The sequence below is a fragment of the Vespa velutina genome, chromosome 9, assembly GCF_912470025.1.
Source record: "Vespa velutina chromosome 9, iVesVel2.1, whole genome shotgun sequence".
Classification (NCBI taxonomy): Eukaryota; Metazoa; Arthropoda; class Insecta; order Hymenoptera; family Vespidae; genus Vespa; species Vespa velutina.
Genome location: NC_062196.1, coordinates 5,169,262 through 5,184,256, shown reverse-complemented (window position 1 = coordinate 5,184,256; position 14,995 = coordinate 5,169,262). Strand labels below are relative to the sequence as shown.

Sequence of the window (14,995 nt, the reverse complement as noted above, 5' to 3'; positions counted from 1 at the left end):
GTTGGGATGATTGATTGCAGAACGACATGAATCTACCGAGTCATGATCTTTGATCACGTCAGAAGGAATATAACGAGTGAACTTGGTCGGACCGAAACGTTGTCAACGAAAAACACGACGATGATGATCAAGCAGCAGCTGACCTGACCTGGATTCTTTTGTAAACTTTCGAAACATTTTCTATTCGAAAAGAGGGGTGTATATTAAAAAGATATCTATCGTTCGTTTCGTCGATATTCATCCCTTGACAAGCGCACGAGTTTGTTTACTTGCACATATATATAATGATATGTGTATGTATATGTATGTTAATATATTTTTTATACATATAAATACGCACGGTATATATATATATATATATATATATATATATATATATATATATATGTCATTGATATGTTCGTCAATTGGTAAAATGAATGAAATTCAATTGTTCCTTTTTTTATTTCTTTTATTTATTTATTTATTTATTTATTTATTTATTTATTTATTATTTATTATTTATTTTTTTTCTGTTTTATTTTATACAAATAATCGAATGCATATAACGATTAAGACTGATTCGTTCAATTCGAAGAATCTATCGTTTTATTTTTGTGAAAGATAAGTGAACAATTACAGAGATATAATTAAGATATAATTAATTTGCAAGATATAATTAATGTTTCTGTTTTCTTTCTTTCTTTTTTTTTTGTTCTCTTTTTTTTCCCATAAGCTCGAATAAAATCGTTTCAATTCGAATTTAAAGAAGGAAATATTGTCTTCCTTCTTTACGGAGTTTACGAACGACTTCTCTGTTCAAAGTGGATAAGGGGGAGGGTTAAAGAAATAAAAATAATGTGTTAAAGAGAGAGAGAAAGAGAGAGAGAGAGAGAGAGTGAGAGATCGGTGACAGCATTGAATGAACGAGAAGAAACTTTTAATTATTTCACGTTTATTTAGTTCGTTCTTCCCTTCTTCGAATCTCGTTTCGTAGTTATACACCGTATCGGGATCGCTTGGATAAGCGACATCTAAATAAAATCGATTAGAATGTATTATTGAAATACGTCGAGGAAAGTAAAATAAATTGATGGAATTATTAATATACGTTTTAATTTAGACTTAAGGTAACTTTCGTTGTTTTTCTTTCTTTTTTTTTTTTTTTTTGTTTTTTAAAGTAATTGCACATTTATATTCCTTAATAACTTCTTGCAATATTATACGCAATGGAAAAAATTTATTTTATATTTATACACCTGTTATTATTATATTTACGAATGATGGGAGAATTAAGGAAGAACGAAGGAAAACAAAGAAATGAAAAAAAAAAAAAAAAAAAAAAGAAAGGAAGAAACGAAAAAAGAAAACAGTGCATTTAAAAAATTAAATTGTTTTTCTTGAGATTCATTCATTAACTAATCTCTGTCATTCATTAATTGCTTCACGTTTAAAAGAAAGTATCTGCTGATACGAATGAAATTATTACAAAGCCGATTCGATTTAAAATCATAATCGAAGCCATGCCGACCGAGTAGCTCGGCGCGAAATCATCCCCTGTCACGAAGAGAGATCTCCCATCTACGTAATTCCAATTCTCACAAACAAGCAAACAAAAAAAACTCGTGAAAGATAGATGGACATGGGAAAGCGTGAAGTTTGGAAAAAAAAAAAAAAAAATGAAAAAAGAAAAAAAGAAAAAAAAAGAAAAAATGACGTTTCGACCATTTCGAGGGGAGAATATTTTTGTCACTATTTTTTTTTCCTTCGTTTTTGTTTTTGTTTTTTTTTTTTTTTTTTGGCAAAACGAGGACACGATACCGTTTCGTTTCGTTTCCTTTCTCTTTTTTCCTTTCTTTTTTTCTGCTTTTTCTTTCGCGTAGACACGCGGAGAAGAGACGTGCGGTCGCAGAGTGGCATAGGGTGAACGGGGCGGGGGGGAGGGGAGGGCGTGGTACGATGTGGTATAGTATCGTAGCGATGTAGTGCGGTGTGGTATGTTGGCTGAAAGTTCGCGCTGCCCTGACATCCTAGATTTTTTGTTATTACGTGCCACGATTCTTGACGATGTTCCGGTGAAATATTTAAACCAGTCTGTAGCTCCGGGCTGATCTCTAATGAAAAACTTCCCTCCCCTCAAGCCGTAGTGGCAAGCCGCGTTCTGAACTTCCAGAAGCAGAAGAAGAAGAAGAAGAAGAAGAAGAAGAAGAGGAGGAGGAGGAGGAGGAGAAGGAGGAGGAGAAGGAGGTAAAGGAAGAGAGGAAGGGTAAGGGTAAGGGGAAGAAGAGGAAAGGGTCGGTGGTAGGTGGGTAGAGTGTAAGTGGAAGAGAAGGAGAAGTAGGATGAGAAGGGTGTGCGCCGTAAGTTAGGAGAGGCGCCTCGGACCGAGGCTATTCAAAGCTGTTTCACCCCTGCCCGGACTTTGGCGCCATGGGCATCAACATACAACCCCTCCTCCATCTTTATCTCTATTCGCGTATTAAAATTTCAACCCCGTTTCCCGGCCCCAACGACAACCCCCGTATCACGAAATCACCCCTTTCTCCTCACGTTCTCTACCCTCTTCTTCTTGCTTCTTGTTCGCTCCAACTGCTTTCTCTCTCTCTCTCTCTCTCTCTCTCTCTCTCTCTTTCTGTTTCTTATTCTCTTTCTCTCTTTCTCTCTTTATCTTACTACTATTCTTCGGTCTCATTCCATCTGTTCGATCCTTCGGCACGAAGACCTCGAATCGAGAAGTACCATTGTGCTTTGTGACCAAAGGTGAAAATATTGCCGCTTGAGCTCGTTTTTAACCTTATTACAAAAAAAAAAGAAAGAAAAAAAAAAAGGAAAGAAAAGAAAAAAAAAAGAGGAAATGGAAACTATCGAGAACGTGCGGCCAAAATGTCTCGACATTTTCTTAAACCGATGACTAATTTTCGTTACAAACGATTGATAAAACCTTCTCTATCGACGATATATTCCTTCGATATTTCCTTTCCAATAATGACAATTAATTCTAATCACGTGGATTTTTCTCTCCTTAAAACTACGATCAAATGTAATAATACGATCGTAATAAAGCGCTTCGCGAAATGTTCACTCTTTCTAATCGTAAGTTTTATAAAATAATAAATAATTATATTGTATATATATATATATATATTTATGTAAAAATTTAACAATTGTAGAAATTATATAATACTTATATAATAATTATATAATATTTATTGCTTTCATATTTCTATCGATTTTTTGCCTTTTTCCTTGCTAATTTTGTGAATTATACGAATAATTAATTTTCTTTTTTTTTTTGTTACTATATCCACTCTAGAGATTTACGTGAGATACGTACCAATTCATTATTTATAAAAAGTTAATTAACAAACTACATTTTCACGAAATTTTATTTCATATTGATCAGTGTACGAATAAAATGCAATACATTACAATATATATATATATATATATATATATATATATATATATAAAAATTATTTTCATATATTTGCAAATTTTATATTGACAGTTTTAGGCAGACGTTTCAAATTAAAATTATTCGAAGGGAAGAAGGGAAAAAAAGAAGAAGAAAAAATAAACGAAAAGATGAAAGAAAAAGCAACAAAAAAAAAAAATTGGAAAAAGAAAGAAAAAAATTGTGAACTCGTAAAATGAATGGCCGAAAGTGAGAAGTACTTATATATATATGCAGGTAGTAGAGTCAACATTAAATCGGCTTTGATTTCAAAGAGGGAGGAATCGCACCAGCGTCTGGTATCTTCCGTACCTCGTTACTTCGTAGCCATTTAACTATCTAGTTGGAAGAACGTGTCTCCTAACTCATATGGTGTCTGGGTCGATGTCAATTTTTCTCGATACTCGAGGAATGTTACTCGTTCGTCATTAGTTGCAAATGAATGCCCGATGGCGCTCAACTACCTGCACCATCACTGCAGCAACTCCAACTGCAACAGCTACCGCAACTGCCACTGCAATTGCTTTCTTGCTTGCTTCCTTTTTCGCATATCAGCTCGGTAAAAAAACCGATGCTAATTGCAAAGCTAAAATCAACGACGGCTAGACACGAGCCTTACGTATGCATGTACACACATATATATATATATATATATATATATATATATATATATGTGTGTGTTTATATAATATATATATGTGTATATATATACATACACTTTTCAATCTTTCGACTTTTTTTGATTTACTGTACACGCACGTTTTGCATTTGCATATAGACGTCTGGATTTTTTCATGCAATTCAATCATCGCGTATACATGCATACGCAATTTCTCGTTGCAATCCTTATTCCAATCTTATGTTTATCATTTTATTTAACATTGTTTGAAGATTATTCAATGCAACAAAATGATCATTAAATTGATATTATTTCGCATGCATTGGCTGCATTGTTAAGGGAAAAAAAACAAAACAAGACCAAAACGAAAGAAAACGAAAAAAGGCAAAAAAAAAGAAGAAGCAGAAGAAGAAGAAGAAAAAACAACAACAAATACTAGAATCGTTAAATGTAGTTTTCTATCCCTTTGATTCAGTTGATACGTTTAATGAAGCTACTGGACGCCGTCACACTGGTCGTAACAACGTAAACAATTTCGTCGATTCCCATCATCCCCCAAACAAATCTGTTAAGTTTCGAATGTAAAGCTCTGGGAATAACGATCGATGAACGATTAAGGTGGTTAGAAATATATCGCTTTGTTTGTTTGTTTGTTTGTTTGTTCGTTCGTTCGTTCGTTCGTTCGTTCGTTTCCTCCTTTCTCTCTTCTTTTCTTTTTTCGCTTTATTTTTTACGATCGAAACAAACGCTATAGAAAAGCTAATGAAAATTTAATTTTCCACTGTCTCTACGTATAAAAAAAAAAAGAAAAAAAAGAAGGAAAAAAGCTACATCAGACTCGTTTCGTTTTCGTAAAATATTGAAGTTTTTTTCCTTTTTTTTATTTTTTTTTTTTTTTTTTTTTGGACAGGGAGGAAGAGTGGCGGGAGGGAAGTACAGAGTTAAGGAAAGAAAAAAGACGAGACGATAAAGAAAAAAAAGAATAAAGAAGATGTATGAAAAGGGGGAGGGGGGCGAGGTCTAAATGAAAATCATCCATACGACATGGTTACTTAAGTACATATCTATTATACTTTGCTTAACATGTACGAAAGTTATGTGCTGTCTCATGATAAGAAATACGATAATGTATGCGCTTTTAAGATTTAATCTTCTTTTAAAAGTGATCATTTATCGACATTAACGAACGTTCTTTCGATTTCCCTCTCTCTCTCTCTCTCTCTCGCTCACCACCCACCCCCATTCCCTCACCAACCACTTTTATCCCGTCCATCAAGATTCTCGTGAGACGGAAAAAAACGTTGGTAAGCTTTAAGAAGCAATTTGTTAATTTCCTCTTAGCCGAGTAAAGAGACTCTATCGCGTATGAATTTCTTTTCCAAGAAATTTTCCAAGAAATTTTTTTTTCTCTTCTTTTTTTTTCTTTCTTTTCTTTTTTTTTTTTGCTTTGTACCTCACATACGTATTTATCAGAACACTAATATCCTATCCATCGAATATGAGATATATTGTATTTTGCCGTAATAATGGACAAAATAATTGTATCGCATGGAACCCATTATTCCGTTTATTTGATATTTTCCAATGGGAAATTCGCATTTTATTAGAAAATTGAATGTGGAAATATAAATTACTTGGATAATACTGAGAAGACACCGCTTTGCGATAAGCGGACGTTGAATATTAATAGACGGACAAAGAAGCTGCCAAGAGTGGAAATGTTGGATTGAGATTATATACATAAAATAGAAATTCCTTTATGTTTCTATGAATTCGATGAATAAATAACTCATGACAATTTTGTTCGTAATTATAAAATCGGTCTTAACGAATAAACGTAATAGTATTTACATATATATATATATATATATATATATATATATATATATATATATATATGGATGTATGTACATATAAATACATACATACATATATACATACGATATATGATACATACATACATACATGCATACATACATACATACATACGTACGTACGTACGTACATAATCGATAAGGTAAATCGAATTGGCGGTATCTCCTTTTATGAGATCGTGCGACTCTTCAGAAACGATGGAAAAATGTAATTGGCATTACGCCATCGAGATTTTTGACACCGTTCCAATACCGAATTTTGTTATATCATTCCATACGCGATGTCCTTGACAGATCGACCAAGGTCTTTCGAGTATATTTGAAAGAAATGATACGTAGATTGCGAAGATGACGAAGTGAGGGGATAGAGAGAGAAAGAGAGAGAGAGAGAGAGAGAGAGAGAGAGAGAAAAGCGTGGAAAAAAGAATGAAAAAAAAAAAAAAATGATTTAAGAGGTTAATCAAAAAGAAGAAATCACAAATGAACTTACCTTGATGGATGCAGCAGGACTGCTAGTAACAGTAGTAGAAGTAATACTCCAGGCCACATTGCGGCGGCCTAAAATCAGAAAGAAAAAACATTTCTTTCCTTTAATGAACGTTCTCATTGCGATCTTTTTATTTCTTTTTTTTTTTTTTTTTTTTTTTTTTTTTTCCATCGTAAAGACAAAAGTAAAGACGTAGAATTCACCAATGGAATTATTGAAAATTTCTTTTGTTATGACACTTGTCTCGCGCCTTAGAGAACCGTCTATCCTCCTCTTCCGTGACTTTCTGATGTGTTTTAAACTAGTTACGTACGTTCATATACATATATATATAGATATGTATATATATATATAACTCGCACACCTACAAATCAGACGATAGTAATATCGTCTATAACGACAGCAATCTATCTGACAAATAAACGCGCGCGCAATTGTTTCTAACTGCCAAGAAAATTGGAGTTATAGAAAAGGATTTGAAGAAAATTCTTTAAAGACTAAAAGAAACGAGAAAAGGGAAACATTAATAATAGTGATAGAAGTAATAATTCAGGCCACACATCGTGGCGATCTGAAATCAGATAAAGAAAACAAAATTTATTTCCTTTAATAAACGTTCTCATAGCGATTTTTATTTTTATGGCTTTTTTTTCTTTTCTTTTTTCTTTTTTTGTTTTCTTTTCTGTTCTTCTTTGTTATTTTTTTTTTCTTTTTTTTGGGGGGGGGGGGGTCGAGGGAGAAGTCCCTTTTTAAGATAACAACGCGAAATATTTTTGACAACAACCGATTCTACACGTAAAACGTTATTGCAAGAAAATTGATAATTAAAATTGCAAAGAAAAAAGAATTATAACAATGACATAGAAAAAGAAGAGGAAGAAATTAATTCGAAGAAGCAAAAAAGAAGGAAATAAAGAGAAAAGAAAATAGAAAGAGATGGAACTTCATTTTCTTAAGAATGAATTGTAAGAATAGGCCGGATAAATAGCGGCGATGAAAATTTTGATAAATTTTGGCTCGATACGAAACGGACGGTATAAAATTGAAAAAAACGAAACGAAATGAACGTAGCAGACTGCAGATATGATTCAATTTGCTGATAGAAACAAGCATGCCTTTATCCCTCGATAATAGGCACTCGCGAATGAAACTCTATTGGCCGGTATTAAGTTATTTCCGTTTACGTGTCCCTCCGAATGAATCTCATCGCATCGCACCCCACAGTTTCTCTATCCATCACCTTCATTTTCCTTTCTCCTATGATTCGTATTGTCACTTTAATTCAAAAATCGAACGACATTCGATATCCGTAAAGACGTTCGAAAGTGGAAACAATTTTGGCTAGTATACGTGCCAAAACTTTCAACAAGAAACCAATATACGATATATATATATATATATATATATATATATATATATACACTTATATCTTCCCGTAATAAATCTACTATGTATTAGATACTTGCAGGCAGTTTATTTCTAATAAAAATCATCGAAAATTATTATTAAAAATACCGATAAGTTTTCAAACTATTTCGATCGATATATATATATATATATATATATATATATATATATATATTTATATAATATAAAACATCAAGGATCAAATTATTTAATTAGATCGTCGAACGATCTCTTTATATCATTTCTCAAATTCATTATTATAAAGAAAGATCGAGCAAAATCGATAAAGATAAAATTTTAAGATAATTGTTTCGTTATATTGTCTTTCTCTCTCTCTCTCTCTCTCTCTCTCTCTTTGTCTCTCTTTCTTTATTATAGAGGCGTCAACTCTTTTGCTACAATTATTGTTCCATTAAATACGTTTTTTTTTTATATATATATATATTTTTTTTTTTTGCTTCCTTTTCTTTTTTTTCTTCTTTTTTTTTTTTTTTTTCTTTTTTGATCTTTCCTCAATACAAGCACCATTCAGATAATGCATTTTTCCATTTTTCATTATACTGTTCTTTTTTTTTTCTTGTTCCTTTTCTTCTCCGTTGAACACGATGATTAAAGTAATCCGATCCTCTTTCTGTGTTCCTCTCTCTCTCTCTCTCTCTCTCTCTCTCTCTCTCTCTCTCTCTTCCTTTCTCTATCTTTTTGATAAAGGCACGAGTAGGTATATAAACGGAATGATATCACCCCGATGAAACTCCTAATCCCGAAACGAAGTTTTAATACTCTTGAAAGATTACGTGTACGTACTCGAGAATAAGACGGAACTTTGCGTTGTATCGAACATCTAATTAGATATTTCTTAGATTAATAAAATGTGCAGAATGTATCACAGTAGTAAAGAATTTTGACAACGAGGACAATGACAACGACGACGATAACGACGACGACAACGATTATGATTATGAATTACGATTATTATAACGACAATGACGATATATATTTCTTGGTATAGTACTTTATTATACGTACAAGTGTAAAATCACCATAGCAATTTCTGAATGACTTGCAAAAATCGTCCGCTTGTGATTCTCCGTCTAATTCTCATCCTGTCATCGTTCATTTTCATCGCCAACAACCAATCACAATTTCTTGTAAACTTTCATATAATCCTTACAAGTTGAATTGAATTGAATTGAATTTAGTTAAGCACGCGCACGAGAAAAGTAAGAGAAAAGAAAGAGAAAAAGAAAAAAAGGAAATAAAAATAGGAAGAAGAGAGAAAAGATAAAAATAAATTACAATTTGCTTTAACGAGCTTAGAGCGATGGTGTAGACGTCATTTGGAATTGTAAGACGTTGTAAAACCGAAGAATTTTCAAAGAGGTGAAAATGAAATGTAAAGGAAAGATAAGAAAAAGTAAAATGTATTAATTCCTTGCGACAAACCGAGGAAACGTTCAAAATAGTTTTATCATAGCGTCCATTGAAAGTAAGAAAGAGAGAGAGAGAGAGAGAGAGAGAGAGAGAGAGAGAAAATATGTGTGTGTGTGTTTCTCCCACAAACATTAAAACGATCAAAAATGTGAGAGTAAAACTTTGAAGATCTTTAAGATTCGATAACGATGATGACGAAGGTGAAAGGGCAAAAGAACTCTTAATTATGGAAACTCGTGAAATTCGAGGAAACGCCTAGTCTTCTTTTCTTTTCTTTTACCTGCAAATTTTTTTCTTTTTTCCTCCGCCCTCTACTTTACCTTCTCATAATATTATCTTCGATGATCACTTTAATAAACCACTTTTGCAAAGGATTAAATAAAAATCTCCTTCGTTCTTTTTCTTCTCTTTTTTCTTTCCCTTTTCTTCTTTTCTTTCTTCTTTTTCTTACTTCTTTTCTTTATTTTTCTTTTTATCTATTTTATTTTGCACGGTGTAACCAAAGAATTAAGTATGAATATGCGAACCGCAAATAAAAGAATATATATATATATCTATATACTGTTATAACGTGTGTCGAAATTTGAAAGAGAAGGAATAAAAAAAAAAAAGATAAAAAAAAAAAAAAAAAGAAAATGAAAAAGAATCGTACGAGCTTTGAAAAAGTCATTCCTCGAGATTTTTCTCTAACGTAATTAATATTTTCTTTTTTTTCTTTCCTTTTCTTCTTCTTTCTTTACTTCTTTTTTTTTTTCTTTCTTTTTTTTTTTTTTTAAGATTTTAAGGCGAACACGAATAAAGAGAGAAAAATCGACGCACAGGGAAGTAATGTTATTAGAGAGAAACGACGGTGGTGAGTGAAGGAAAGGGAGGGAGGGGGTAGGTGCGGAGGTGGAAGGGAAAGGGAAAAGAAAAGAAGGAAAAAAAGGAGATAAAAAGAAGGAAAAAGGAAAAACGCTTCAACGATGAAAACATTAATGCGAAGGAAGTAGGAAGCGAGATTTTCCGATACGTTATCTCTGAAAATTATATCAACGCCACTCTTCCATTTGTATGCTCAATCCTCGAGCGAACGCTAACTCCATTAGAAACGAGAAAGCGAGTCGGTCGACGCGCTTTATCCGACTCGCCTTGTAGAATTTTGTTTTATTTGCCGAACGTACCTGTCGTTTCCTCTCTTCGAAAGTAGAAAATCAGATTTTTCCACGGAATTAAATAACAGAATTCGGGTAACGCTTTCCTTTCCTTTCTCCTTTTGTATGAATTCGTTTTACGAATATCTTCGGCGACTCGATAAATTTTATATATTCATATACACACACACTCACACACACACACACACACACACACATATATATATATATGTATTTATCTTCTTTCTTCGCTCTCTTTCTTTTTCCTTTTTTTTCTTTTTCCTTTCCTTTTTCTATGTTTATTTATCCACTCCAAACGTCGAAACGAAATTGAACGACGATGAATCTTTTTTTGTAAATTGTACGAAAGGAAAAGAATTTTCTTTGCTTCTCGATAAGAGAGTTAAAGAAATGAAAATCAAAAAAAAAAAAAAAAAAAAAGGAAAAGAAAAAGAAAAGAAATACAAAAGAAGAAACAAAATGGAGACGAGATCTGCCTTATTGAACGATACCTAACGATAATATCTACTATATTTGAATGACCGTTCTCAAATGATTTTCCTTTTTTTGTTTTTTTTTCTCTTGCAACCTTTTTTTCCTATTACCTAGAAAACTCATACTTACTCGAGAAGATCGTTTGAAAACGATGAGAGAGAGAGAGAGAGAGAGAGAGAGAGAGAGAGAGAGTTAAATCGGGACTATATGACCGTTTTTAATTAGCAAGTTCAAATCCAAGAAAACCAAGAATCGAACTTAAAAGGAAAGATTCCTTACTCGAGAACAAAATGTTCCACTGTGTGTGACAATAGATAAGAGATTATATGCTAATTGCTTGCTTCTACTTGACTTACTGACTGACTTACTGACTGACTGATTAACTTACTGACTGAATAATTGACTGACTTACTTATTTACCGATTGACTAACTGACTGATTGAACTGACTGACTGATTGACTGACTGACTGATTAACTGACTGACTGACTGACTGACTGACTGATTGGCTGACTGACTGACTGACTGACTGACTGACTGCTTGCTGTAAACTATAGCAATACCTCTTTACATTTTCACCTTCCCCTTCTTCACCTATCTCAATTTATCCCCGCCATCACTACACATAGCAACCATATTTCGATATTATATTTTTTTGGCAACACGACCGAATTAGGGATCGAACGTTAAACACTGTTCTCATGATGAGACTACTCTAACTGTTGGATAGTTGGGTGATTTAAAAAAAAAAAAAAGAAAAAAGAAAAAGAAAAATATTCTCTCGACAATTGAGATTATTTCTATCGAGAATTAATTCGATTGAATTTGATTTCGATAACGTACAAACATTATGAATATCGTAATCGTTCGTTATAATCTCGTGGTTATATTTGTCGTTGATAAGCGGCAAGAAAGTGACAATTGAAGAGATAAAATTAAAAAAAGGAAGAAAAAAAAATAAAAAGAAAAGAAAATATAAATCTCGAGAAGAGAAAATGTTTGCTTGGAAAATTTTGACGAACGAAAAAAAGAACTAAATGTTATATACGACGTGTGTGTATGTGTGTGTGTGTGTGTATTGTATCAGCGTACATGCGTGCACGCGTGCGTAGAGATACAGTGTGCAATATGGAAGGTCTAAAACTTAATAGATTTATGGAGGCATTATTTCTATAATCAGTCTTCAAACAGGAGGTTAATATGAAAGGACAAACTTTGTCGATACGTGTACTCAGCTTGGCTCGATTTATCGGCTGGCATCGCTCTCGACGTCGAATATTTTCTGGGTATATAACATGCTCCAGACCAAACACGGTGCAAAGAAGAATCGAGTTTGAGGTACCCATGAAGAGGACGAGACACGATAGAAAAGGACGAAAAAGAAAAAGAAGAAAAAGAAGATACAAAAGAGAGAGAGAGAGAGAGAGAGAGAGAGAGAGAAAGAGAGATGCAGTCTCGATTTAACAACGAAGAAAGAGTGATGCATCGAAGCTTGTCTTCTCTCATCGATAGGATCAACGAAATATAGCAGCTTGTAAAAGGGATTGACTTAGGATAAAAAAGAAAAATAATAAAAAATTTGGACGAACGTCAAGGGGAAAGAAAGGGAGGGAAAAAAAAATAAAATACATAACGAATGAACGAATATGAAACAAAGAAAAATACGATGAAGAAAATAGAAGAATAAGAAAAGAAATAGAAATAGAAACAAGATAAAAACGATGCTTCTTTCTTTTTTTTTTTTTTTTTTTTTTTACTATCTCCAAAAATATCTTCGACCGACATCATTCCGATGTCCCTTCGTCTCCCGCCCCCCCCCTACCTTTGCCCTGTTATCCTGGCGTCTACTAGAAAATAATCTCGGTAACGTCAATCAGCGCCACGTTCTTTCGATTTCGAAAAAAAAAAAAAAAGAAGTCCCTTTATTCCATTACCAACGTCAATTTGTCGCGTTAAACGTCTGTCCGTCATCCGTAATTTCAACGCGTTCTTCTCTCTAGTATCTCAAACCCCTCGCGAACTACCCCTTCTCTCAGTGCTACTGCCACCACTACCATCACCACCAGCACTACTACCACCACTACTACTACCACCACTACCACTACCATCAACTCGTTTCCCCCATCCCCCTTCCCCGTTTCATCTCTATTTCTCCACTAACTCCCCAACCCCTTATTTCACCGGGTGAACGTCACGAAAAAACGATAGCACGCCGCGCGAAAACGTTATCTTCGCGACGACGTCGACGAATTTCAAACGAAACATCTCAACCCTCTTCGTTCCTCATCGTAACCACTACTCCTACCTCCTTTCTCCCCCTTTCAACCCTTAACCGTCCGTCCGTCCGTCCATCCGTCAATCCTCACTTCCTCCCACCTGTCTCCCATTTCGTCGTCATTTCTCCTTACATTATTTTATTCCTTCGTTTTTATTCCCTCGATCGTATTGACAAAGGAAAATACACGAGAGGAAGGAAAAAATTAACGAAGGACGGAGGGGGAGGGGCCTCGGGAGGAAAATATCGGGGGAGAGATGCCAAAAAGGACCTAAGGGGGGTAGCAGACGTTGAAGGGTGAATGAGAGTATAGGTACGTACCGGAATTCAATTAGCGAAGCTCGAGAATTCGACTTGACGTCGCTTGCTACGGGGAAATGCTTGCCGCGTTACGTTAAAGAAAATTCTTTTCTTGAATCAAATCATAACTGGTTGACTGGAGTTGAATAATAGACGTTTAAAAATTGACTGACATAGGTACGAGCTTATATTAGAAAGTATTAGGGAAAAAAAATGATTTTTGCTGAACTTTTGATGAATCCCTTCTTTCTTTATTCTTTTTTTACCCTTTCTTTTTTTTGCTTTTTTTTTTTTTTTTTTTTTTTACAAGTCATTAAGTATTCTCCTTAAATGCTGCAATCAATTGAGAAAAAGAAAGGAAAAAAAAAGAAAAAAGGAAAAGAAAAAAGAAATTATCGAACGAGATAATTCGTGACGTTACGGAAATATTCATGTCTACGTTAACATCCACGTATAAGAAAATAAATATCAATCCCTTTGATACCGTAATTACGAATATTTATAATTCTGACATATGAACGATATAATCGCGTTACGTGATACCACCATATTAAATCCGACGTAATCGTATGAAATGAAAATAAAAAAGTTTTAACGCAACTACTCGTGATCTTTTATCTACGTACGTATAACACGTATGTATGTACATACGCATATATGTATGTATATATGTATGTATGTATGTATATATATTACATATGATATGTAATATCAATGACGATGATATCAACATTAAATATATTTTCTCGTAGTTCTCGTGGAAAAATTATTTGTAATGAAAATTTTTTAGCGATGAAAGAATTAAAAAAAAACAAAAAAGAAAAAAATCAAAAAAAGAAAAGAAAGAGAGAAGAAAGAAATACCGTAGAAATTTAATGTCTTTCCTGTTTATCGTTGAAATCGAAAAGTTTACAATTTCTAATTCTACTTTCGTAATTTCGTCATACCCGTCGAATAGTCGTCGATGCCAACACCAGTTTCTCTCTCTCTCTCTTTCTCTCTTTCTCTCTCTCTCTTTCTCTCTCTTTCTCACTGTCACACCTTTTAAATGGGAGAAAAATTTGTATCCTTTTAAGCAACAAACACGATCGACTTTTTCTCACGACGAATTTCTATCGTTAGATCCCGCGCTCTACGTTTCAAAGCAAGATTAACAAATGCTACTGAAGAAATTCATCATAAAGGAAAGAAAGAGAGAAAGAGAAAGAAAGAGAACGAGAAGTAGGGAGGTAGAAAGAGAGAGAGAGAGAGAGAATTCATATTTCTAAAAATAATCTTTCGAATCTCCCTCCCTCTTTCGTACCGCTTCGCCGAGCAAGAATACATCCGGCAACGAGCAACGAAAGCCCTGAGAGCACACGACACTCCCTGGATCAAACTTTTCACCTCGTGGCGCTGATCGGAGTCCAGAAAGGTATGCGAGAGTAAGTGAGAGAGCAAGAGAGTGTATGTATGTATATATGTGTATATGAGAGAGAGAGAGAGAGAGAGAGAGAGAGAGAGAGAGAGAAGCAAAGAGAAAGAGGCCGCAGCCACCGCCAC

General features: G+C 33.9%; 1 protein-coding gene across 1 annotated transcript in view; it reads right to left on the bottom strand.

The window, feature by feature from the left end:
• The window catches only part of LOC124951810 (glutamate-gated chloride channel), a 90,342-nt gene extending 75,854 nt beyond the window's left edge, over nucleotides 1–14,488 (bottom strand). Inside the window, 2 exon segments of the mRNA XM_047500718.1 lie at nucleotides 6,417–6,484; nucleotides 14,401–14,488. Coding sequence (XP_047356674.1) covers nucleotides 6,417–6,475 — 59 coding nt within the window. The 5' untranslated portion in view covers nucleotides 6,476–6,484; nucleotides 14,401–14,488.
• Nucleotides 14,489–14,995: the final 507 nt, after the last annotated feature.